Genomic DNA, 25,779 nt, shown 5'->3' on the forward strand with positions numbered 1-25,779 from the left:
AAATTAGATACACCAAGTCACTTGGTAATACTTTTTTGGCATTGAATATGGTTTTAAGGGGAATGAGAAAAATATCACCCTTACATTTGTAAAAATGAATAGTTTTATTCACATTTCTTTGATGCCCAAAAAATAGTGTTTATTCTTATTTACTCTGAGAAGACAGGGTCATGTGTAAATCATGAGGTATGTGCTGTCACTGCTACATTTTATTAGGTGTTTTGCATGATCATTATGGTATAGCTAAACTATTAATAGTAATCACGGCTATGGGTGTTGAGCATCTATAAGTTTATTTGCTTCCTGGAACCTTTTGATGGCCCTATTTCCTAGAGTATGTTATTGGGTACAATGAATCCAATATGAAATGCTTTCGTTAGTGGTATAACAGCAACAAAAAGAGCCGTTAGAAAGGACTTCCAAAGTTAGGCGCATCCCCATTGCATGACCTTATGAACGATATGGGTGAACGTATGTGAGTAAAATGAAAAGTTTATACCACTGAAAGATAGTTTTATCTTAGATGCAAAATGACATCTGTTAAGTACGACTATAGAAGAGTAGCCGTTTAAATTTTAAAAACGTATCTGCCTTTGATTTGGGATCCATGGATGAAGTGAAATTTGTGCTAATAAATAATCTGCCTTTTTCTGTCATGCAGTATTAAAAATGAGACCTAATCTGTAATACCTTTAAAAAAATTGGGAATATAGTTGTTCTTGTCAGTAATCGCTAGAGTATGGAAGCGCTTGACTTCTATGGTAGTTCGATGATTGAACTAACATAAAAGTAGCTATGAATGTACAGAATTGAATGTATAGAGGATGGAAAGGCTTAGGATCATTTAAATAATAAAAGATCATGGATGGAACCGTGTAAGTCCTTATCAAAACCAGCGTTTTAACAAGGTAGGAGTCAGTGCCCAGTGGCAAATAAGGGAAGGTGACTTAGTGGCCCAGGCCTTGCCAGCCCTATTCAACTTTTCAGCCTCCCTTGAGTTAAATTTAAGTCAACTCTTCTTAGGAAGACTGAAGCAAACCACAACAAAAATATATGCCCCGCAGTTGTCTTGGAACTTGCTTTTCTAAATGTGTTCTTTTCCTTTTCTTTATGTTGTTCAGTCACCAGGTCATTGTAGGAATCTCCATATTCCATAGGAGGAAAATTGCCAGTCTGAAAATTCAGTGTCTGTAGCGTTCTATTGCTTATCACATTTTTGCCCTCTAGGTGCCAACCTGGATTCACTGGAGCAAGATGTACTGAGAATGTGCCCATGAAAGTCCAAAACCAAGAAAGTATGTTAAAATAATCTGAAATTTGCTTTCTCCCCCAAACTACAGCAACAATTACTACCACTTGGTGCTTTTACAGTTCAGTTGTAACTGATTCCTTTTGTCCTAACAATGGCTTAAGCACTCGGGGTGTAGACTCATTCAGTGTGAGCTTGTTTCCCTGTCTGCCAGCTTGGGCCCCAAAGATCATCGAGGTAAATGAGAAGTGCCGGCCAAGATGGCCAGTGAGGCTGGTCATCGTGGCAGGCAGGCCAACCAAAAAACACGAAAATTTCCTTCCAACACCTTTGACCAAAGCTCTCAAATGGAAAACGGACTCGAAGAATACCTCCGAGTTCACTGTAGGTGAGTCCCTTTGGAAGAAAGCTGCCCCTTAAGATGCTGCCATCTTGCTGCTGTCATGCAGACGCTGGGACCACACTTCGTCCAAACTTTGAATCCTTTGGGGGAAATGCCAGAGTCTGGAAACCATGGTTAGGACAAAGACTCAGTTCCTGAGGGTGAACTCACCAAGTTCAGTCAAATGACACTGAAGGAGCTTCTTTCTAGCGTATATTCACCTCTTCTCTTTTTCTCTGTTTTTTCTACCATTGTTTTTTGTTTCTTCTCTCAGGTGCCCAAATGAGTTTACTGGTGATCGCTGCCAAAACTACGTAATGGCCAGCTTCTACAGTACGTCCACTCCCTTTCTGTCTCTGCCTGAGTAGGAGCATGCTCAGTCGGTGCCGCTTTCTTGTTGCTGCATCTCCCCCCAGATCTCACCTAGAGCTAGATGCGTTTTACCAGGTCTAACATTGACTGCCTCTGCCTGTCGCATGAGAACATTAACAAAAAGCGATTGTATTACTTCCTCTGTTCGTGACTAGTTGGCTCTGAGATACTAATAGGCGTGTGAGGCTCCGGATGCTTCTGAAATTGGTACTGAATAATGTGATACAAAATGATAGTCAACATCACACAGTGCAATTATAATAAAGGCATTTAAAAGTCTCACTTTTATTGATAAAATAAAATCATTCCGCTAAACAGTCCATCTTCTTTATAAAAAATGGCAACATCCTGAAAAGGTTGCTGCCAAGTTGTAATCAATATGCACTTGAAATGATGGTAAGTTAATTTTGGCTCAGAATGTGTTATTTATAACAAATAAACATACTCAAAAGAGTTCAGATGTTTCTCTTCATTAACAGTTTGCATTTAGGTATTTAAAAAGGCACTGACTAGCAAAATTACAAACAAACATTTCACAGCAAATGAGATATCCTGGCTTCTCCTTATGTTGCTTAGGAAACAAGTGATTCAGGACTAGTTTAAACAATCATTTATTTATATTAGCATTCCTTTATGCTGGTTTCAATGATAACTTTAGGGACAAATAGGTTTTTTTAAAGATATTTATTATTTACTTTGAAATATAGTAGTTTACCTCTAGACAGATACTTTTAAATGCAGAACTGGGAAATTTTGATGGCTGTCTATGACTTTGTGAAGTTTTGAACATCATTCCTAAGCGACCCAGTTCACACGTATATAATTTGCATGGATAACTAAACTATATAATTTGTCCTGCTGTTATGAACTGGGCTATCACTTTTAATTCTGGAGCTTTCAAAGCATTATACTTAAGGTGGATTCCATATAGTTATCGATTGAGATCAGAGGTCGACAATTTTTTTTTTTTTTCTGTGAAAGATCAGATAGTAAAGACTTCAGGGTTTGCCAGGTGATAATATCCTTGGCACAAACCGCTAATTCTGCCAACTCAAAAGCCGCCATAGACAACGCATGAACTGATGAGCATAGAGGTGCACTATTAGAACTTTATTTACGCAACTAATGAATCATTGAACACTGCAGCAAAAACTAATGACGTACTATACAGTGGCTAACTGAACATAATAAAAAAAATAATAAAATTTTATTTACAAAAGCAGGCAGTGGGCTGGATTTATCGACCCCTAATTTGGATTGTCAGTTGCGCAGCCTGAAAAATACTTCACATAGCTTATCGGTGTAAATTCACGTGACACCAGAAACAGTGATGTGAGCCGGTCATTTGGGGACCCTAAAAGAATCAGATTTACCTTTACTTGCTGCATGCAAAAAATAAGATTCTATGCCTCCTGTTAACACTCATGGAAGAATAAGTTTCACGGAAAAATTAATTTCATACGCATTACGGGGAGATCACACGCATAATACTCATTTATTCATTTAGTTAGAGAGGTGGTACTTTTTGTGTATTTACATAGATGTCATAGGCCATTTTCTGTTGGGAAAAATTAGTAAATTGGCATTTGCTAAATTTTCAAACACAGTCTTCCCTTTATCCACAAGTCTTGAAATAATATACATTTAGTGGACAGAATTTTTCTCCCCATAGCTATAGATTAATCTTTTTAAAGGTAGATAAGATGCAAAGTAAAAATAGAAGTGATAGAGTTTTACTCAATATAGTTAAGCCATTCCTTTTAGAAATCAGTTTGTATTCAAATACCACAGATTTAGCAAATCATGTGCCTATATAAATATGATAGCATTATATTTTAGAATTTCGTGAAAATTCTGAACGTTTATATTACACTTAAATTTTTGGTGTTATGTAGAGTTTCATTGTGCACTGGAAGCAATGTTAGGACCCTATCTAGGGAAAAGCATTTAAAACAATGAAGCTATTTCCCCAAATAATGATGCAGTTTAGAGCTGACAGTAGTAACCCGAGAAAATGTTTCAAACTTCTATTTTAGACCGTTTTCTTTTTCCTAAGGTATCATTTCAAAATAGCCTCTGTGTATTTAATCAGAGTGTGATTCCTTAAATAAATTTTTCAGTAAGCTTTCGATGGCACTTTTGGAAGACATCCAGGACAGCAGCATTCCTATTTACCCTGATGTAACAAAGATTGATAGGAAGCACATTTAGGAACAGAAGCTGTAAATGGCCCGGCATCGATGCCGCCTCAGATCTGGAAACACAAGAGCTGCCATTCAGAAACTGCTTTCCAAAGTTGTCTTGCCCAGAGTTAATTTTCTAACCTCTATGTCTTAAGTTCTCAGTGTTCATTTCTGCAAATCCCTGTAGAGAAGGCAGGAAAATAAATTTTGCTGCTTTAAGAACTTTATGTTCAAGTAGCAATGTCGTCTGCACGAAGAATAAAAAATGTCGCCACGGTGGTAATGATTAAATCTTCATTGTGTTCATAACATCTGAAACACATACATAAATTTTCAAAGAAAAGCTATTCCCCAGGTTCGGAAAGAAACATTTTTTCAACTCACCAAACTACATTTTCAATTGAAGAATGACATTCTAAAAGAATGTACAATTTTTAAAATGCTTATTAACACATAACTTACATTATTAGGATTTGATGCAATTTTTCTGGTCAGAGTATCCTGTGGGCATTTATTGATTTATAAAAACAGATTTAAAGTATGAAAGAAAAGAACAAATGTATATTTTATAGGGCTTTCTTGAAGGCAGCCATTTGCTTTGAAAGAAAACGTATTTGGAATACTTTCTAGGAAAATGTTGTCAAGGTTAGTCAGCTTCAAATTTGACCTATCTTGACACAGAATTCCTACTTTAAAGGACTGTATTCATCATTGTGGGGTATGTTTGTGGTGGGGGGAGCTATACAGACAATTCATAACTGATTTGTGGATTTATTGGACAGGAAAAAAAAGCACTCACAGCTTCAATAGTTAGAGGCAATATGGAACAAGTATGTCATATAGAAACTAATATATAATAGGAGATAGTTATCGAATAGCCCAAATTATAGAATATTCTTAAAGACTACAATTTTAGAACTTCTAAGCATATTCTTAGAATGAGTAAACCCAATAGATATCCTTAAATGTAGTCTTGAATCAGAGGTTCCTAGTCCATAAATTACTTGTGTTGATTTCTAAATGCTTTAAAAACCACTGATGCTATTCATTTATTTATCCAACATGTGTATCTTGCTGACAGTAGAATAAAGGCACAATCAATGACAAATTGTCATAAAGCCCAGCTGAGTGTTAGTGAGACTTTATTGTGTGTGTGTCGGTGAGTGAGCTCATGTGCACATGGAAACTTGGGGGCGAAGACAAAGTCTCCTATTACATTTCAAAAGGCTCAGTGGCAATACGGATTTGTATATGTGAAAAAAAAAAAAGTACTTACATTTGTAAAGGTAAGTCAAAACTAAAAGTCAGACACTAAATTGGTCCCATTTAGCACTGGCATTGACAGACCTCCTTGAGAAGTCTCAGGGCTGCAGCGACTCAGGACTGTACATATGTCTGTGATATTATTTGCATAAGGAGGCCCAAGATATTAAAGAGTAAAATCCTGAATGTCTTCAAGTTTTAACAGAAACCACGAAATGCATGTACAGATAAATTTTGGTAAAAGAAAGTTGTCTTATTTTTCTCTGATGCAATTGAAAATTTAAATTAACCTACAGGTTAATCAGTATTCTTCAAACAATTATAAAATCCTACAGCGAAGGATTAGTGAGTCAATATTTAATAGTTTCTGACGACTCTTAGGTTTAAATTAATTTTTTATATTGCTTACTGCACAGCAGGAAATCACATGTAGAAAAGGAAACTAAATTGTTTACGGTAACCTTTGTGTTTTTGAATTATTAATTTAATTTGAAAAATGTAGTGGCTAGATCAGAAGTTCAATAGGAAGCGTATGATACATAACGAGCCTAAGCCAACATTAGATTAAATAGAACAGATAGAAAGTAATAACCTTTTCATAAAATGAAAATTATTTGTGTATTCTGCTTTTCTTGACTCAAAATGAAAGAAATGTAGCCACCAATAGTAAAAATAAATTAGAGCAGTATTTGCTCCAGGTTGAGAATGACTGATGCATGTTTCCTCTGCTTGTTTCCTTGTTAGGGCTTATGGCCAGAAGAGATTCCAATTTTAAGTACCAATTTCCCTTTGAATTATTTGAAATTGGAGCTGCCTGATATGAATGACTTCCCATGAAATGAAATTATAGTTGGGCTCACAGACTTACCTATAAAACTGTAAATGCAGTAATATGTATGCATGGGCATGCTACTAATTTTATTGAAGACTTAACCAAGCTTTCTACGCAACTAATATAGATCATTAGCAGTGTTCATGTAGGCATGGAATAATGAGTCTCTGGAAAGAGTTTCTGTAGATAATCTCTTGATTTTAACCCTTAAATTATTACTGACCGGTAGGAGGAAAAGGCATAAGATGAAAGGGATTCTAGGGAGAAAAACTGAGTCACATCTTCAAGGAAATGTGTAAGGAAATTTATTATCACTTCCTTGGAAAATGAGTTCTTGTACTTGATGTTCCAAAGTTTATATAAAGGGAGCAAATTGTCAAATTGAGTGTTGCATAGACACAAGTGAAGTTCACTTGGATTTGAATAAATTGTGATTTTGCTGTGAACATTGTGCAACCGATTTAATCCTAAATCCCCTGGCTTTTGATTTATGAAGAGTTTAGGTTATTTGCCTGAGTACCCTTGACCCAGGGCAAACTGAACTATTATACATCGTGCCTCTCATTATTATTGTTACTCGATGGACTCTTTGATTTCTTTTTTAATCTGGAAGCTTCATTTCTTTAAGAGGTGGAAAGTGTTTAAAGTCTAAATTCTTGGGTACACCCCAGGAGCTTTCAGAGTTTTCCTGGCCATGAGTTAGTTAAAAGTAAACCTACATGCAATTAAGTGGCCCAAGGTAGATCTCCAGATAGGTTTGCTCTCCGAGCTCTTAACCCTTTTGCTGTTGGCCGCCATATTTCATGGCTCCTTTATTGCACAGGGTCTCCCTGTGACGCATGTGTTAGGATCCTAAGCATTTTGTCGGTGAGAAATTAACTGGTCCAAAGTCACTGAACAGGTCAATGGCAGAGACAGGACCTGGAACCGGGACAAGCCAGACAGCACACTTACCATCTGATTTTCTACTCTTTACTTGAGGCGCTTTGTCCATGCCCAAACTGATGTTTTTGTAAGAGAACTACCCCTCAACCGCATGTTTTCAAACTCAAGAGGTGCTGTGTCCTATTTTTGGACCTCCCTGGTATCTCTCCAGTCAGGGATCAAGGGAAGAACTGTAGACCCCTGAATCTCCGTTTTCATTCCGCCCTTCCTTCCCACAGGCTTCTCCACCACACACAGGCAAGTAAGGAATCCAAAAGGGTCCCACCCAATGAAATTCGATTCACAGTTTTTTGCTTCGAGAATGGGAAGTGTCATTTCTGGAGGTTTGAGGGTTTTATTTTTAATTGGCCCATGTTCCCCATTTCTTCACTGGAGCCTGAGCAGGTTCTGCTAGTCCTGTCATTCCGGAGCCTCCATGGACACATCTGCCAGGACTGTGGGCTGTAATGAGCCCACGCCTTTGAGCCCCCTGCCCGGGCAGCCCTGCAGCGCCTCTGAGCCCTGTGCTCTCATCTGGGTGGCGGAGCTCGGCACTGTGGAGTGCCCATTGAGTTGGCTCTCTGTTATTTGAGGGAGTCATACATTGACATTAACTAAGGACCAGCAGCACCCCCCCCCTTTTTTTTTAACTGTTTGGAAAAGTGAGGCATTGAGAGTTATCCGATGCCACACAGGAGCTATTTGAAAAAACTCTAGAGGCAGGCTCTGTACCCCAATTCCCTCTCTGGCTTTTTGAGCAGAAGCTTTTATTGCTTTCTATGAATGAAACATTATGTAAGTGGTGGAGAAAGTGGAAGGTTAGGAGCAGAAAAGGAGATAGGTTTTTGTTTTAAAAAATAACCAAACAATAAGAAATGTTAGAGCATGACTATCCACAGGCTACAAAAAATGTAAATACAATGCAATAAAAATTTCAGACCAAATTGCTATACTCTTGGCTTCCACTCCTGGCTCTGCCACTGGGTGCCTTTGGGTAAAAAAACAAAATCCCGACCTCCCTGCGACTTTGCTTCTGCCTTTTCAAGAGAGGAATGAGATGATACCGAATGCCTTTTTTTTTATTATTATAAATACGGTATTTCCGTTCCTAGATGATGAAGTAGCGTAGAGGATAGTTCAGCAGTACAACTTCTCCCTCAGTAAGGTCTTTTAAGGGTTAATAAAGAGAGGGTGTGCTGGTATTTGCACACCTCTTAAAAAAGAGAAGTTCCCTATGGGACTCACGGAGGCGTACCTGAGCACTGCTTCCTTAACCACCCGCCATTTGTCCTGTTCAATGTGCACGCACAGAGAGCCGTTAATAGTCATGTGTAATGTGTTTTGGAGTGCAGTGTATTGCTCTTTTCTGAAACTTTTTTCCCTTTCTTTCTTTTTTTTGTCAACTTTCTGCATTGGCAGAGCATCTTGGGATTGAATTTATGGGTATGGACCAATCATCATTCCTTTTAGCCTGCAGAATTTAGAACCTATGAGCTGAAATCTTTTCCCTTCCTACTCTTACCTTCCAGTTCCTAACTAATTTCCTTTTCCTTCAGAAGGGATCATACAGCTATAACAATGATTTCTCTGCTTCCAATCTATGATTAGTTTACTGAAATGTCACTGAGTGCAGCAGTTTCTAGATTTCCATACTTCACTTAGAGTTTAAAAATCACCTCAACCTGCTGCAAAGTCACATATACCCCCACGTTCCTTGACCCTCTGACTGGATCTGACCATGCTGTTATTTCAGAGCGGGGGTAAGTTGGAGAGGTGCATAAGGCTATGGGAGGAACCAAGCCAGGCCTGAGAGAACAAAAGAAGCTCTAAGTGCATCAGCTTAAAAACACCCCACATCTTAGGCTGATGAGAATGTGACATACAATGTAAAGAATCACCTACTTGATACAGTAACATGGAAAGGCCTTACAATGCCACACGGTACTGTATGTGCAGACTGTGATTTTTCTGGGGATATTCAAGCGCTCCTCTAGTCAACTTCATTATCTTCGGAGCAAGGAAATAGAAAACAGAAAGAAATACGCCCAGTGCTATTTTAGGTGGAAATTCTAGCACTAATGGAATTAACCTTGAGTCACTTGGATTATCCGGATAAGTAATCAAATAGAAATGTTCACACTGTAAACATAGGGTAATATCTCTTATGAGCACATGAATTTGGGGCATACTCCCTTTGAAGCCTTTGTCCTAAATCATTGGGAGCCAGGGCCAATTTTTGGGAGGAGAGGGAAGCCATTCGGTCATCCCAGAGGCTCCACGATGCAGGTGCCCGGGCTCCCTGAGCACTGCCTGCAGTGCTGGATCGCGGCTGTGGGGCAACAAAGCAAAGTCCTGACGAGCAGAATGGCTGAGCTCCAGCCGGCTGGTGTTGGTGACATCACGCAGTGAGAGCGCCCTGTAGCATAGGTGCTACTCTCCTGGACGGTAGCATCACAGTCCCTACCTAATCTACTTTCCATAATTCGTGGAAAATAAGGCTGTGGCAAGTTCTGTCCGGGACAGCGGTAGAAGCTCAATTGATTGCCCACTCCCCCCGTCAAAAAACTTTGAAGAGAAACCATTCATTGGATGAGGAAACCCCCACTTGCATGTGAGTGACCCTGTGCACATCAGAGAACATCTCCCAAGAGTGAGAAGCACGAGAGTTCCCACCAGCGCCACTCGGGCGGTGGGTTATCTACATGACGAGAGGGATCTATTTAGGAGACCTCCCTCAGAATAAAAATTGTCTCACTACTGAAAAGGCTTACCAGCCTTTCCTGCAGGGAGGAAAAAAATCTACCATCACCTCCTCCTTTTCCTTAATAGCATCTTTGTCCCATTTTATCACTTTCGGGTCTAACTAGAATTTAATATTTCTCTTCCCAGACAATGAGGTAGGGCAATGGATAGTTCAGATATAGGTCTTCTCCCTCAGTACGATCTGAAGGGTCAGTAAAGATACATCATGCTGGTATCTGCGTACCCCTTAAAGGCAAATGGTCCAGAGACTCCACAGACCCAGGACAGCCGGTGTACTGAGCCAGAACGTTCATTCTTAAGGAAAATCAGACCTTAAAGGTCAATTAACATTGAGAAAGACAAGGCTTCTGTCTCTCAGCCTGACCAGATCAGACTGGAAAACATGCTTGATCTGATTGACTTCAATGCGTCCAGCCAAACCATAGAGTAAGGACTCGGAAGCATTTCCATTCATTAAGGCAGATCCGCCAACTGGACTGACAGATTCTTTTTTTTTTTTTTTTTTTTCAGCACTGCCTCTAATTTGCTCTTGCCCTACTGACCCTGTCACACTAGGGGAAAAAAATAAGGGGGACAGGGGGTGAAAACCCATTGTTTATATGATTGTTCATCAAGTACTTCTCTTTTAACACATTCATGATGTGGGGGAGGGGAGGTCCCCTGATCTAGTAAATCATTGGGAAAGGAAATAGAAACTAAGATGAGAAACATTTAATGTATTTGGTGAATGCTGTTGTGAATACAGAATCTTAATCCTCCGTCTGTATTCTGTGGGCCTTGTCTTTCATTGGTTCATTTTAGCACTTTGCTTTATACCCTTTGGCCTTTACTGAGCTTGCCTTTTTATTTCCATGACCAATTTCACTGGAAAAATGTGTGTCTTCCCCCATCACATAGGCAGAACAGTGAGGCAGCATGCCACATTTGCTGACAACCTGAGGTCAATCTATTCTTTTATGATTAGCAACCACCAAAAAAACTTGTCCATGGAATCCCGGGGAGGAGCCGGGACGCCCTTTCCCCCTTCAGTCCTTAGATGCAACCCATTTTCGTAGTTGTCAGAAGTAGCTTCGCAGCTCTTTCTAAAGACAGCGTGTTAAGATGCCAGCACTACCAAGCCCTCCCCCTTTCAAAGGAAGACAAGAGGGGTTCCATTTCTCGCGGCTGTTTCTAAACCAAGCAGTCACACCCGGCGGAGCCCTGCATCCCGGGCCCCACGGGGAGGGACCAGTGGGGCGCCGCCTCTCCTTCTTAGACATTTTGCTAAAAACTGATCCGCATGCCAGGTCCAGGAGGAGGCTCCTGTACTTCTCCTTCGGTGAACTTGTGAATCTGCTCACAGATTACCACCTCGTCAAATGTAATTCCCTGTCCTGGGGCTCTGGGGGAGGGGAGGCAGCGGACACAGCGATTAACATAGAAGCGTTCACATTCCACATCCTCGGCTGACTTTTGCGGCACGAAAATATGTGACCCGACCCCACTCTACTGCAATGCACCAGCTGCTTTGCTTCCTAATTGTGGCTTCCACGTGACCGCCAGCCTAGGGTAGGAGTTATGCTGTATGGGATAACCCTTCCAACTTTGCATCCACCCTCTCTTCCCACCCAGCATTTCCTCCCTCCGCTTTTCTTTTGTTTGTTTATTTTTTTCCTCCCTTAGTATCAGGCATGCTGTGCCAGGGACTTCAGATGGCTCCTTCACTTTTAATCTTGTTTTTCCCTCCTACCTGACTTCCTCCCTCTCTCCGTCATTCTGTCAGTCTGTCTGTCCTCTGGGTTTGTTTTCTTCCCTCCCACTTCCGACCCTTTGGGTTTGTTTTTGTATAATTTCTGCGGCCTTCTAGTCTTTTACCCAGACTTCTATTCTCCTTCTCCTCCTGTTAATAATCAGTGCTATATTAATTTGATTTGACAATGTTCCTGATCTGTTAACTGGAATTTGATTACCATGGGCTTGGCTTGTAGGAAATGTTTTGTTTAATGATAAGGTCTACTGTATCACAGAAATTAAAATGCGCTTTTTCATTGCAAGAAAACTTCCTGCGACTCGCCCTCTCTCAGTAAAGAAAACTGAAAATGTTCCCTACGGCCCCATGTTGATATCCAGATAAGAGACCTTCATTTGTATGATATCCCCCAGTTTTTGACCAGCTTATTAATCAATTTGGCAAGTCCGGCTTACAATGCTTATGATGCACCCGGTCTGAGTTCTCTTCTTCGGTGAACTTGTGAATGTCTTCCAATAAATGTAATTAGACTGGTTGCAAGCTCAGTTCCTAAGGGATCAGTTCGCCGTTAAATCTGCCAATCTCGTGAAGAACCTGGCCTACCAAAGTATAATCAAGTGATCCCTCCCCAAAACTGATTTGCAAGTAGAAAGACTTCCATGAATAAGAGACTGGCTGCATTTAAGGTACAGTGGTACTATTAATGCAAAGTTCTAAGCATCACCCTCCGTTATGCGACCTCCTTGAGCTAATTGGCCAAGCTGATCACTACAGGGATGGACAATCTAGTCCAAGTCACATATCCTGTGTGCTAGCGGTTTCTTTATACAGATCAATTCGGTTTCTAAGTACAGTCAGTGAAGTGATAATAATTGTCCCTCAAAGGACAAGGGTTCATCTTGGCCCCAGACTCTCCTACCCACCATATTGGATTTTCTCTGATACAGTGCCCTGCTGTGTTGCTTATGTTCACATTTTACTGTTAAATCATAGGGATCCTGCCTCAATTCTGTTGCTAACTACAAGTCAAGCTCATGTTTGCAAATGTCTTTGAGTTTATTTTTTTAAGTTAGAAATGGCTCCTTGTAAAGACCACGGGAATAATAAAAAGGGGTTTGGGAGGGGGGAGGGAGGGAGAGAGGAGGCCGAGGACGGCCCCAGTGGTTCCAATTCCAGCTCCTTTTATTGGCATTGATTCCTGTTGCCTTTGCAAGAGATTTCCTTTTTTCATTAAAAACTACAGTTTTAACGAAATTATTATTTTATAATTAATGTTTATGATTTGCCAGTTTAATACATATATATCTGTAGCTTATAAGTAGAGTAATTTAATAGTATAATTTTTTTATTGCAAATGGCCCCAGCTGGCTTTGCTGTTTATGCTCAAAGTGTAATGCAGAGTATGCCGTACCTTAAGTATGTCTGCAAAAGTAATGAATTGTCACGTATTTACTTTCTCGTGAACATGGACAATGCCATGCCGCATGCCAACTGTTCAGTTGTTAAGTCCTGGCGAGTATAAGGGGGCTTTGGTGACATCTGCTCTCATCCCTTTCCAGAAGCGGAGGAGCTATACCAGAAGAGAGTGCTGACCATCACCGGCATCTGCATCGCCCTGCTTGTGGTCGGCATCATGTGTGTGGTGGCCTACTGCAAAACCAAGTAAACCTTCCTCCTCCATGCCTCTCGTTCCTTAGCGCAGAGAAGACAGCTCAGCTGGCCCAGGGCTTTGCGGAAAGCATTTTCCACAGCCTAGGCTTGAAAAGGGGGAGTGGGGAGGCGGGGGGTGTTTCTTCTCATTTTTTCCTCTGAGCAATCTATTTCGAGGACTTTCTCTAATCACATAACTAGAAAGCTTTGCCTATTTCTGTGAAAGTGTTCAGAAGACTTCTGGTCATTGACCGTGGCCCCTGACCCGGGAAAGAGTTGGACGGATGGGCTTGTGGGGCATATGCAGGTGTGTGTGGATGATCCTGAGAGGACAGGGATTGGTGCCTAGGGTGCACCTGTCATGTCACTGCTGAGGACACATCCCACTTTGCACTCAGACTTAGGAGATAAAGGAAACACTTGGTGATGTTGGGAATGAAGGTTTTTAAAACATTATTGTGATTATTTACCCATTCCATCTAATGAGCTTACCAGCTCAAATGCTCTCAAAGTGTGGGATGTACAAAAAGAATCTCATGGGAGGAAAATCAAGCAAATCTTGCTTTGAAAGAAGAAGAGAAAACATTAAAGCAGATTTGTGTTCACTATGTCTGGTCCGTTAAGCTGGGTCCATATTAACAAACACAGTTACTGTGTGACCTGATTTCCCTTCACTTTTCTCTCTTACATAGAACTTCTGCTTCAAGTAGGAAGTAACGTTAACAGTTTTGTTTCATTTTGTTGCTTCATCACATAAACTCTCTTGCCAAAACCAGTCATGGGGATATTATCATGACCTGAATGTTGCATTGAGGAACAAAGACAATATGCTTTTAGACATAAAATTAAGGGCATGGATGGCATTTTCTTAATACCCCAGGATTTCATGGGTTGCCAGAATTGAGTAAGTGATAGAAATAAGCCTTACTGAAATCTACCTTATGAGTCTTATTAGATTCAATCTCAGTATTTCAATATCCATTGCCTAGTTCTACAAAAAAAGTGTTAGTAAGAATAAGATCATGTTCTAACTGTGCTAAATCTATGGGCAAAATATGTACCTAGCTGCACTCACATACAATGCCATACATGCACACCCACCGTGTAGAAGGTACAGATTCAGAATTAACCGCATCTTCTTAAGACACACACAGGCAAAATTATGAATGCAATCAGCCTTATCAATTGCACGGCACAAATTGGTACCCAAGACAAATGACCATCTGTAAGACTCAGGCAAAGATGGATTGACTGCGAAAGTTGGGGTTTGAGCCAAATATCAACTTGATTTATCTTGTCTTCTCCTTTTTTTTCCTTATCTCTCAGCAGTCCAGTTAGATTTCTGTAAGAATCCCCCCCCCGCCCCAGCTCCTTAAATGTATTCACTAAGATTGTGTGATTCCACTTCTGTCCGTAGGCAGAATCCGAGACGGAGTGGCATATCCTCCACCAGTCTCCTACCTGACTTACGTGTTGGTAGAACCAAGAGTTGAGTGTACCAAGAAATGTAAATGATAGAAAAAAATAAATGCTCCCCTTTTCATATCCAGGAAACAACGGAAAAAGCTTCATGACCGGCTTCGGCAGAGTCTGCGGTCTGAACGCAACAACATGGTCAACATAGCCAACGGGCCTCACCACCCCAACCCGCCCCCCGAGAACGTCCAGCTGGTGAATGTATGTTGAGTCTGGCCAGTGGAAAAGCTCAGCATCTCTCCTCTGTTCAGGCACCTTGACGTTTATTTTCTAAAGCTCTTAGGCTCTTAGCTACTGCCATTAATCACCACGACTTCCAGGAATCCAGGGTTTTGCCAGGACAAAATAATGGGAACATTTTTTTAAAGTGGATTTGGTTACTGTAAGGCCAGCACATTTCCTCTCGTAAAGTGTTCATTAAGGGGATGGAATAATAATATTGGGTTTGTTCTACAGGGAGGGCCTAACTGGAAGAAAGAAAAGAAAAACACAGAAAAATAATAAAATTAATGATACAAGAATCAGAAGGAATTTTTTTTTTTTCTTAATAATTTGGAAACAAAGGCTCCTCCAGTCTCTAACTGAGAACTGAGCTAAGGGCTTTAGAGTGATTTTTATTAGAGGCATCTCCCAGGGCCTGATGATTTACTGATTCTGACGTACAAAGGAAGAAGTTAGGGCATGCAAGGGCCAGATGACTTATCAAACTCCCTTCTCAGTAGCAAAATTGCAGAACATAATGCTTTCTTATCCCCTGACTCCTTCTACATGGTGTCAAACCATCCAGATTAAATATATCTTTAATCACTCAAATATTCTGTTTAAAATTTACCAAGCACTCAGCTTTTAAATATAACTAGGTCATAGAATATTACATTCTGAAGAGTCTTTAGACGTGATCTTTCAAGCCTCCCCTTTTTACAGATAAGGGCCAAAGCTAAACTCAGCTTTCCTGGCATTTGGAGTATTGCTCTTCTTATTCCACCATAATTTTTCCTGTTTTCTGCATTTCCCTTGGACGTTTGGCTTTGTAGAGGCAAAGCTTGAAGGTTACATTGTAGTACCACCTTTTTCTATCCTGTAGGAAAATGTGTATTTTGTGTGGAGCAAAGATATCCTACACCCAAGTTCAGAGTTGGTGGTTACTCAGCCACCAGCAAATCTTGTAGCAAAGACCTTCCAGAGACAGAGTAAGGTGCTAATACATTAGCCTATTTTGCTGCCTCCCTCCCCCTACCAGTGTTCATTAGAATGTTCTACACAGTTGACAAATGCATTCACTCCATACAGACACACCTACAATCTGTCACTATGTCTGTTATAATATATAGGAAGCAGAATGGCTGCTTGCATTCCAATTATCTCTCAGGCTGTGTTACTTTGGGCTTTATTTAATCTGTCTACACCCTATTTCTTCCTTATGACAACAGGCCTAAAAATAATACCTACTTCAACAAGTTCTATGAGCATTAAACAAGACAATCCATACAAAACCCTTAGCCCGGTGACATTCAGTATGTGGTCAATAATTGTTAGATATTATTTTCATTAGATTCACCAAGCTTACATTGCCTTTCAAGGACCAAGAGTGAGATGGTACACAGACTAGAAAGAGCTCATGAATCATGACATCATCATCTTTTCCTTAAAGCAAGCTAAACTGCACGTCCCAGAAAGAGCCACATGGACTAGCCTTTCCACTAAGAGAACCAACTAGAGTTTCAAGCATAATTCAAGTTGTATATTTTGGGGGTTTCCATAAATACATCAGGTTCTTTTAAGGCCCACAGCCCATTGCTTATAAAGTGCCCATTTCATCTGAGAGTATTCCTTTCCATGACTTTTTCCATTACTCAATTTAATTTGGTATAAAACTAACAGCATTTCAAGCACAACTTTGAAATGTGCCTCTTTCACTGATTGAAGGCAGGAAGAGCTCGTGCGATTTGGTGATGAAAATAAATAGAATCTACTTGCACTATATATAGGCCCTCTGTATACTGTGTACTTTGTCAAGATGTGTGACCTTGACGGCTTCTGTAAGTCCTTCAAAACTCTCAGTGGCCTTGCTAGTCTTACCACTGACAACAAATTGAAAATTTCAGTGCTATCGTTAGGGCAACACGGGCCCTTGGAAACTGAAAAAGAGAAGTAGATCCAGAATATAGAGATTGTTAAAAAAAAAAAAAAATCCGTCTCCTGACTTGAAATTTGAAAGAAGACAAACCATCTCTATGCTTTTGTTGCATTCAGCTATCTGTTAATCTTCTTCACCTACAACAACTATGACAAAAAATGAATATGGGGCAGAGATTTGTCTTGAATTCCACTCACATTATCAGTTGGAAATAAGATAGAAGAACTAGGTCTGTTTCTGATAATATGCAGTTAAGACTGCAGAACCCACACTGCATGCGCATCCAAAGGATAATTCATTAATTTCATTTACTGAATTTAAAGGCCATAGAGCCAGGATAGGATTTGCCATCTGACTATTGGAGAAATGGAGTGGGTTATGAAGTATATGTATGAGAATAGAATTTGTGTGTGATGATGATGATGTTACTGTTTTGATTAATATGAATCTTCAAGTTGTGTCTCTTTGTTTATCCAGCAATACGTATCTAAAAATGTCATCTCTAGTGAGCATATTGTTGAGAGAGAAGCGGAGACATCTTTTTCCACCAGTCACTACACCTCAACAGCTCACCACTCTACTACTGTCACCCAGACTCCTAGCCACAGGTATGAGAATGAAAGCAATTGCAGGGCACTACTACTCTGAGAGAGAATTTCTAGACATTGTCTTTTGCTTTCACTGCCTAAGAAAGGAACAGGAGACACTTATGAGGCAAGGACATATAACAACATGTATGACTGGGGACAAAAACAGACTTTGGACATCAACTGGCTCTGCCATTTAATGGCCATTTAAATTTGAGCCTCCATTTTTTCATTACTGAAGGTGAAAATAATACCCACTCACAGGATTGTTGTTCCCCATTTTAGAGATTGTCTTTACTCATGCCTGACTACTCACTGAATTGCTACAGTGGAAAAAGTCTGTCCTAGATGCTATAGAATATTTAGAAGTTGACTCCTTCCAATGATTGGGTTGCCCTTGGAAATGAACACGAGAACTTGTTCGATAGCTAGACTCACAGGCCTCGGGTATCCCCATGTGAGTGCATGCTACCAAGGACTGCCAAATGTAGCTCATAGGACAAGTGTCTCCTTGACCTAAGCCACAGGAGAACAGAGAGATTGCAAGAGTACTTAGTACATACCGACATTTGATACATGTGTGTTGAATGGGTGAACAGGTGCATAAACTGTATTCTTACAAAGCCAAACAAAATCAAGAGCCCCTCTATAGCAAGTAATAATAATTCTATTCTGAGACAAGTAATGTTGTCGTCAACTGCTGATACACCAGTAAGTTGAAATAGTTACCAGATCACTTCCTTTCCTTTCCATTTTTGCGTATCATTAAAAAATGCATATGTATGTCTCTTTGCCTCTCCCGTTTCCCCTCCAGCTGGAGCAATGGGCACACTGAAAGCATCATTTCAGAAAGTCACTCTGTAATCATGATGTCATCAGTAGAAAACAGTAGGCACAGCAGCCCAGCTGGGGGCCCAAGAGGACGACTTAATGGCTTGGGAGGCCCTCGCGAATGTAACAGCTTCCTCAGGCATGCCAGAGAAACCCCTGACTCCTACCGAGACTCTCCTCATAGTGAAAGGTAAAACCGAAGGGCAAAGCTACTGCGGAGGAGAAAGCACCCCAGTAGGAGAATCCCCATGAGCAGCTGGGGTCTCACCTAAGGAAATCTACTCTAATGAGCCTAAGGGGCGGTACTTGCTTGTTCCAGTTCCCTAGTTGATGAAGTCATCTTTTTGTTTGACTGAACTCGTTTCTTCTGAGCTGCTCGCATGGCCCCAGTGGCTGACAGGCAACAGACTCTTAAGGAGCGGGAGTGATTTGATGTTGGAGGGGCAGCTAACCCAGAGGTCCCAGCTCTGACCTTAGGCTCACACCCACTTGGCATCTCTGTTTCCTCAGTTGTAACTTTAGAGAGATGGCACCAGCAGTCCGTAAAGACCCTTCTAATAATTCGAATTTGCCAAGCTACCCAAACTCCGGTCGAGCTGGTCTCGTGGTCTTGTGTGCTAACTCTTTCTTACCTTCCAGCCTCAGTTAAATCAAATCAAAGGCTGTGTCACTGCTGAGTCTCGTGGGACACAACTGCTTGCATTCCACCCTGTAGTGTCCCTTTTACGAAATTCGAAGAAGGGATGAATAAATAAATCTCTTGTATGCTGCAGACGCAGTCTTCACAGGTGGTTTTCAAAGCAGATATTGCTTTATTCCAGAATGTTTTGGCTTTCTTCTGGGGATATTGGATTGGGTTGGGGGTTGGGGGGAGGAGGGTTACAGACAAGGTAAAATCAAGAACAGAGGAAAGTAAGAGATGCTTCATAGGAATACTGAATTCATAGATTGTCCTGATTCATTTTCACTTAAATTGGGAGCGAGTTATATCCAACCAGCCTTTGTGGCATTATCAGTAAGCTGCTACTTGTTTGTTTTCAAATCCAGAGGGGTGTTGTCTATTTGTTTACTGTATCACCATCTCAGCGTCATCTTTGACCACTTGCCGAAAGGTTTACATAATGTCAAATCCATACCTAGTTACGTGGGTGGAGATAATGCTGATAGACTCTTTCCACTCATGGACTGGCTGGGAAGTCCTTGTAACAAAGGATGACTAGTTCTGGGCCAGTAGGTCCTATAGAGCTTGCTAATCACTTCTTCAAGGGTCTTTACTCCAAAATGGTATTTCAGAGCTTTATGGAATGAGAGGTTGCTCTGTCAATTCATCTGTGAAAATGTAGGCATGGTCCCAAAGTGGTTTAAAACCTTAGTCTTAAATTCATATAATTGTATCTTTATGTATTAAGAAACTCTATCTGTCTTAATCCAGTCTTTTTTGAGACCTGAGAAAGAGGTTAGGGATAAATTTTTTCTTCATCACTCCATGTGATATTTCTCTCTAAAGGCTGACATTTCTCTGCTGTGGTAGGCTTCCACGCACACTGCAGATATTATCTAGGACCTCGAAATATACCTGAACCTCGAGAACATGGAGAGAAAAGATGAATCACCTTTATGTGTTGGCTGAATCCAGATTAGCATCTCTCAGAGAGCTTAATTTAAGTATCCCCAGAACAAAAGTTGAAGCCTCAAGCCCCAAGTATTTCCATCTCTAAACACCTTCCTGTTTTAGACACAGCTAGACCTCACATCCATATGACTCTGAATCATGGCTGAAGAGCAGGAAAGTTAATAGGTTTCCTGTTCTTGTTAGCTAGAGTTCAGATAACGGTGTCCTGTGTCATCACAGGTCATGTTAAATTAGACCCTGTGAACGCCAACGTGAAGAAAAGAGAGCTTTGGTGCTATGCATTGGCAACATTTTTATCAAAGTTGAGAAATGTGACTCTGAATAAGCCACATCTTCCTCAGTGCTAAGTCAGGCCTTCTTGTTCTAGAAGAAGAAAGCATGATATGGTTTAAAAAAAAAAAATGCACTCAATGTCTTGGCAATGAGATTTACTGAGCACTACTGGATATAACAGGTCATGAGGTACCAGGGTGCAGCCAACCCTTGAGCAGTCACAAAAGATAAGCGAAAGAGGGGCACCTGGGTGGCTCAGATGGTTAAGCGTCTGCCTTCAGCTCAGGTCATGATCCCAGGGTCCTGGGATCGAGCCCCACGTCAGGCTCCTGGCTCGGCGAGGAGCCTGCTTCTCCCTCTCCCTCTGCCTCTCTCCCCTGCTCATGCTTTCTCTCTCTCTCTCTGTATCTCTGTGTTTCAAATGAATAAATAAAATCTTAAAAAAAAAAAAAAAAAAGATAAGCGAAAGATTGATGCAGCCATGGTTTTGAAGAGAGGTAGACCGGAGCTTGGACATACCTCGGGAGCCAACATAAGGTTTTCTCAGGCTTTTTTCTGAATGTCTTGGTCACTGGGATGGAGAGTTGCAAATTGAATGTTAAGAAGTAGCATTTCATGGAAAAACTGAAAGCACACAAATGTGTTACACTGTTATCAGGAATAAATCTAAGTTACTATGCTTTTTTTTTTTTCATAAGACATAACCTTATAGCTGAGCTAAGGAGAAACAAGGCACACAGATCCAAATGCATGCAGATCCAGCTCTCAGCAACTCATCTTAGATCTTCTTCCATTCCCCATTTGGGCTTCATTCTCTAAGACCCCTTGGCCTTTAGGAAGGTATAGTATTTAAGTAATACTTCTTTCCCTTGCAAATCCCTGCGCCTTGGTCCTTGTAAACTGAAGTTTCTGGGACCTAGTGCCCTCTTGTCCTGACTCACATGCTTTTATTTAAAATCACCATGAGATTGAAAATCCCCAAAGCTTGGTTGAGTTAGGCCACCTAGCTGATCTATGCATGTACTCCCGTGAGGAAACTCTTGGCTACATAATTTCAGATTCCAAGGGTGCCGAACGTCCTTAGTGTTAAAAATCGAGAAGTGTACAACGCATAGAAATTCTTTGTTTTCTGATTCTGTAATATCGTGACTTCTGTCCCCCTTACCCTCCCTGCCTCTGCCTCTTCTTCCACCACACTCATGGGGGGGTATTCTGTGCTCACACAGGTATGTGTCAGCAATGACCACCCCGGCTCGCATGTCACCTGTAGATTTCCACACGCCAAGCTCCCCCAAATCGCCCCCTTCAGAAATGTCTCCACCTGTGTCCAGCACGGCGGTGTCCCTGCCCATCATGGCAGTCAGCCCCTTCGTGGAAGAAGAGAGACCTCTGCTTCTTGTGACAGCACCACGGCTTCGGGAGAAGTATGACCCCCACCCTCAGCAGTTCAACTCCTACCACCACAACCCTTCACATGGGAACAACAGCCTGCCCCCTAGCCCCTTGAGGATAGTGGAAGATGAGGAGTATGAAACCACCCAGGAGTACGAGCCAGCTCAAGAGCCTGTTAAGAAACTCACCAGTAGCCGGCGGGCCAAAAGAACCAAGCTCAATGGCCACATTGCTAACAGGTTGGAAATGGACAGCAACGCAAGCGCTGAGGGCACTAACTCAGAGAGTGAAACAGAAGATGAGAGGGTAGGGGAAGATACTCCCTTTCTGGGCATTCAGAACCCCCTGGCAGCCAGTCTTGAGGCAGCACCTGCCTTCCGCCTGGCGGACAGCAGGACTAACCCAGCAGGCCGCTTCTCGACGCAGGAGGAATTGCAGGCCAGGCTGTCTAGTGTAATCGCTAACCAAGACCCTATCGCTGTATAAAACCTAAATAAACACATAGATTCACCTGTAAAACTTTATTTTATATAATAAAGTATTCCACCTTAAATTAAACAATTTATTTTATTTTAGCAGTTCTGCAAATAGAAAACAGGAAAAAAAAAACTTTTATAAATTAAATATATGTATGTACAAATGTGTTATGTGCCATATGTAGCAATTTTTTACAGTATTTCAAAACGAGAAAGATATCAATGGTGCCTTTATGTTCTGTTATGTTGAGAGCGAGTTTTGTACAGTTACTGTGATTGCTTTTCCACAGTATTTCAGCAAAACCTCCCATATATTCAGTTTTCGCTGGCTTCTTGTGCATTGCATTATGATGTTGACAGGATGTATGATTTGCAAGACTTGCAACTGTCCCTCTGTTTGCTATTTCTAGTAGCGCCCGATCAGTACGTCTTGTAATGGCACATCCATCCAAATACTCTTCTCTTTTGTACGAAGTTTTCTTTTGCTTTCAGTATATGAAATGAGTTGTGTCTACTCTGCCAGCCAAAGGTTTGCTTCACTGGGCTCTGAGATAATAGTAGATCCAACAGCATGCTACTATTAATTACAGCAGGAAACTGCATTAAGTAATGTTAAATATTAGGAAGAAAGTAGTATTGTGATTTTTTTAAAAAACTATATTCTTAATCAGAAGACAGCTTGCTCTCACGAAAAAGAGCTACCATTTGCTTTATTGGGGTTTATTTTTCTTGACAAAGAGCAACAGTTGGGTGGATAGCATCGTAAATGGGTTCTGGCTTGCTGTCGGGGTAAATCCATCGTCTTCTAAGAGGACTCCACCTCACTTTCTGGGGGAATGATACAGCAGGTCATCTAGTTGAAAATCAAACCATGGCTGAAAAAGGTGCAATCGTTCTTGACTTGTGTTTTTCACTGATTGGGGAGCTAGCCATTGGTTGTGTCTTATCAGCTCAAGAACAGACGTGTTACGGCACAAAATGACCAGCTTAAACGGCACACTCAGCAATTTGAAATACTTCTGCAGTGAAATATGCCTGCCGTATGCGGTGGTGACTAGTTATCATAGGGAAATAGTTCTGTTGTAGAGTATCTAGAAGGAGTGAGTGTCTGGAAGGCACAGGTGGAGAAGAGCCATGTGACTTGGTCGCAGTTTTAAACAGTTCTGTTGACCACGCCTTTCTCCTCATGACTTTCCTCTTGTTTTTCCATGTTGCCTCGATCAGGTCGTAACTATGCATGAACATTTTTGTCAGGAATGGCCAACGTGCATGTGATTTGTGATTAGCAAGAGCCTTCCAAGAGTGTCGATTCATCAGGGAACGTTGACAGTGTTGGAAAGATTGCACCTTTACTTGCAGAAGTAACCCCCCACCTCTGTCCTGACCTCTCAATCTGCAGCCTGTATCATCCATGTCCTCCCCTTTCTTACCTTTTGCTTTACTGTCACAAAACAGGATGGAAGATGGGTCTAAACTTTGCATGTTCTCTGTGATTGTAAGTCCGAGGAAGGCCTATAGGTGTTAATATGTGGAATAAACGCTAATTCAGGAAAATAAGGGGATTTAAAAAAAAAAATGCAGGCCCTATTTCATGCCCTGCCTGATATCTGTCAAATCAGGCTAGAGCTTTACTTAGATTCCTGGTGACCTCCTGGGATCCATGGGACAAAACAGGAAACGGGTCAGCAGGGGGTTCCAAATACCAGGCGTGAAGTCAACAAGAGCAGCTGCTGCTTGTTTGCAGGTGAACTGGGTTTAGTTCTTCATCAAATGTCTATGTTAAAATTCTCGGGAAGAAGGGACGTGCAAGGAGTTCGTGGGAAAATGCGGGCTGGACGCGAGGCATGTCATTAAGCAACTTTCATGTTTCTACAACCCACAGAGATGTCTGTCTGCAGGTCCTTGAAGTTACTCTTAGTATTTGGTATCCTGAACTGTCCTTCATTACTCACATGCCACTTTCTCTGTGCTTCTTTCGGGTTGCCCAAGTTATTCCGATTTCCCACTTCTGTAGAAATGAGTAAGCTCGTGGCAGGGGGAAGAGGACAGTCCACCCAAAGAGGTCCTTTAAATCATTAAATTAATATTGCCTTTGAAGGCCTTGGGTCATTCAGAGACTATGTCAATAAAGAAATTTCTACCATTAATGAAAAGTCTAAAATTTCTGCTGCAAAAATCTTTGGGCATTGGAGTATTCAAATGCCCCATTGTGGAGAATTTCCAGAATAAATGAAATCTTCTGAAACCAACATTTTCCTCAGTATGAAAATTGCTATCTACATTTTCAGGTCGCAAATACACAGGAACATTTAGGACAAGAGGAAATTTTATTTCCAGCTTGATTCTGGTCACTCAGAGACGTGGCATATTCTCTGGGACAGCCTTTCCTTCTGGAGAACGAGTTTCCCCTGGTAAGAAAGGCCAGCTGTCTCCTCAGGGCTACCTGCTGCCACCACCAGCTCTGTGTTCAAATGGACCTCTCTGTGACGTTTAGTCCGCACATGGCTCTCAACCAGCCCTGTCTATAAACCCAGGCGGTGTAGTGGCAATTCCGCGGAGGGGCGTGAACCCATGCTCCCAGCATGTGGCAAGCTTCAGAGGGGTTTCCAGGGAGTGGAAGTTGCCCAGAAGTTTGACAGCAACTGTGTTTCCTGGGTCTGAAATCATACCCCACCGAGGGGTAGGCAAAACTTCTTTTTCTCACTCCAGATTCCCTTTCTGTCCTACTCCCCCTTCTTGCCTGGTATGCCTTTTTTTGTTTGTTTTTTTTTCAGGAGTGCCTGGACAGCCTCATGCTTTCTACAAAATGGCACTCTGCCTGAGTATATGTGAAATGTGTCCCAAACACCACAGACCGTATCCTCCTTGTTTAAGTGTGACTGTCTTGATATAGGTGGAGTTTATCCAGGGTAACTTGCTCATAATTATTCCTTTTTTTGGCCTGAGTTAAAAGGTGCATGGCTCACAAAATGGTGAAAATAAGGAAGGCCTGGTTTTATCTTTTAGTACTGACTCCATTCCACCACCCACAGAAATTTCTATCTGCAAAGACCCGTGAAACACTGCAGACAAGTGCAGGCAAAAGGAAATGGCCACATACCACGAGTTCTATTATATATTCTTTTGTAAATACACATTGTACGTTACTTGGATGTTTTCCTAAATCATTTACTGTCTTTATGAGTTAATGTCAGTTTTTTACTCTCTCAACTTACTGTGTAACATTGTAAATAACATATTGTCCTTTATTATTTATATTTAAGCATCTAACATAGAGTTGTTTTCATATAAGTTTAAGATAAATGTCAAAAATATATGGGTTTTTTTTTGTTTTTCTTTGCTTTAAAATTATGTATCTTTTCTTTTTTCTTTTTTTTTTTTTAAGAATAATTTATTGTTCAGGAGAAAGAATGTATATGTAATTGAAACTATTTGAAGAATGCACATTTGAAGGCCCTGAGGTACTGATAAACTAAAGAATTTATTATCCAAAATACTAAGCAATAAGTAATTGTGATTTATTTAAAATTTTGTTCATTTTCCATGAAAGACATACTGCAATAAAAATGCTACTCTGTGGAGGCGTGGGAGTGTTGCTCAGCAGACTAATGTTTCAGTCTGTTAGAC

General features: G+C 41.0%; 1 protein-coding gene across 10 annotated transcripts in view; it reads left to right on the top strand.

The window, feature by feature from the left end:
• Positions 1 to 25,733, top strand: part of NRG1 (neuregulin 1) — a 953,340-nt gene extending 927,607 nt beyond the window's left edge. For 2 of the 10 annotated variants that reach the window (XM_081808842.1, XM_031029355.2), the window contains 7 exons: positions 1,906 to 1,964; positions 8,625 to 8,648; positions 13,257 to 13,359; positions 14,898 to 15,024; positions 17,438 to 17,568; positions 18,362 to 18,568; positions 21,511 to 25,733. In XM_081808842.1, the coding sequence (XP_081664968.1) occupies positions 1,906 to 1,964; positions 8,625 to 8,648; positions 13,257 to 13,359; positions 14,898 to 15,024; positions 17,438 to 17,568; positions 18,362 to 18,568; positions 21,511 to 22,162 (1,303 nt within the window). In that variant the 3' untranslated portion in view covers positions 22,163 to 25,733. Of the gene's footprint in view, positions 1 to 1,227; positions 1,296 to 1,905; positions 2,286 to 8,624; positions 8,649 to 13,256; positions 13,360 to 14,897; positions 15,025 to 17,437; positions 17,569 to 18,361; positions 18,569 to 20,982; positions 21,125 to 21,510 lie in introns of those variants that run through there. The other 8 variants (XM_081808809.1, XM_006734435.3, XM_031029356.2 and 5 more) reach the window with 7 other exon arrangements.
• Positions 25,734 to 25,779: the final 46 nt, after the last annotated feature.

This window comes from Leptonychotes weddellii, chromosome 2 (assembly GCF_054177405.1).
Source record: "Leptonychotes weddellii isolate Sample4059 chromosome 2, ASM5417740v2, whole genome shotgun sequence".
In the NCBI taxonomy this organism is placed as follows: Eukaryota; Metazoa; Chordata; class Mammalia; order Carnivora; family Phocidae; genus Leptonychotes; species Leptonychotes weddellii.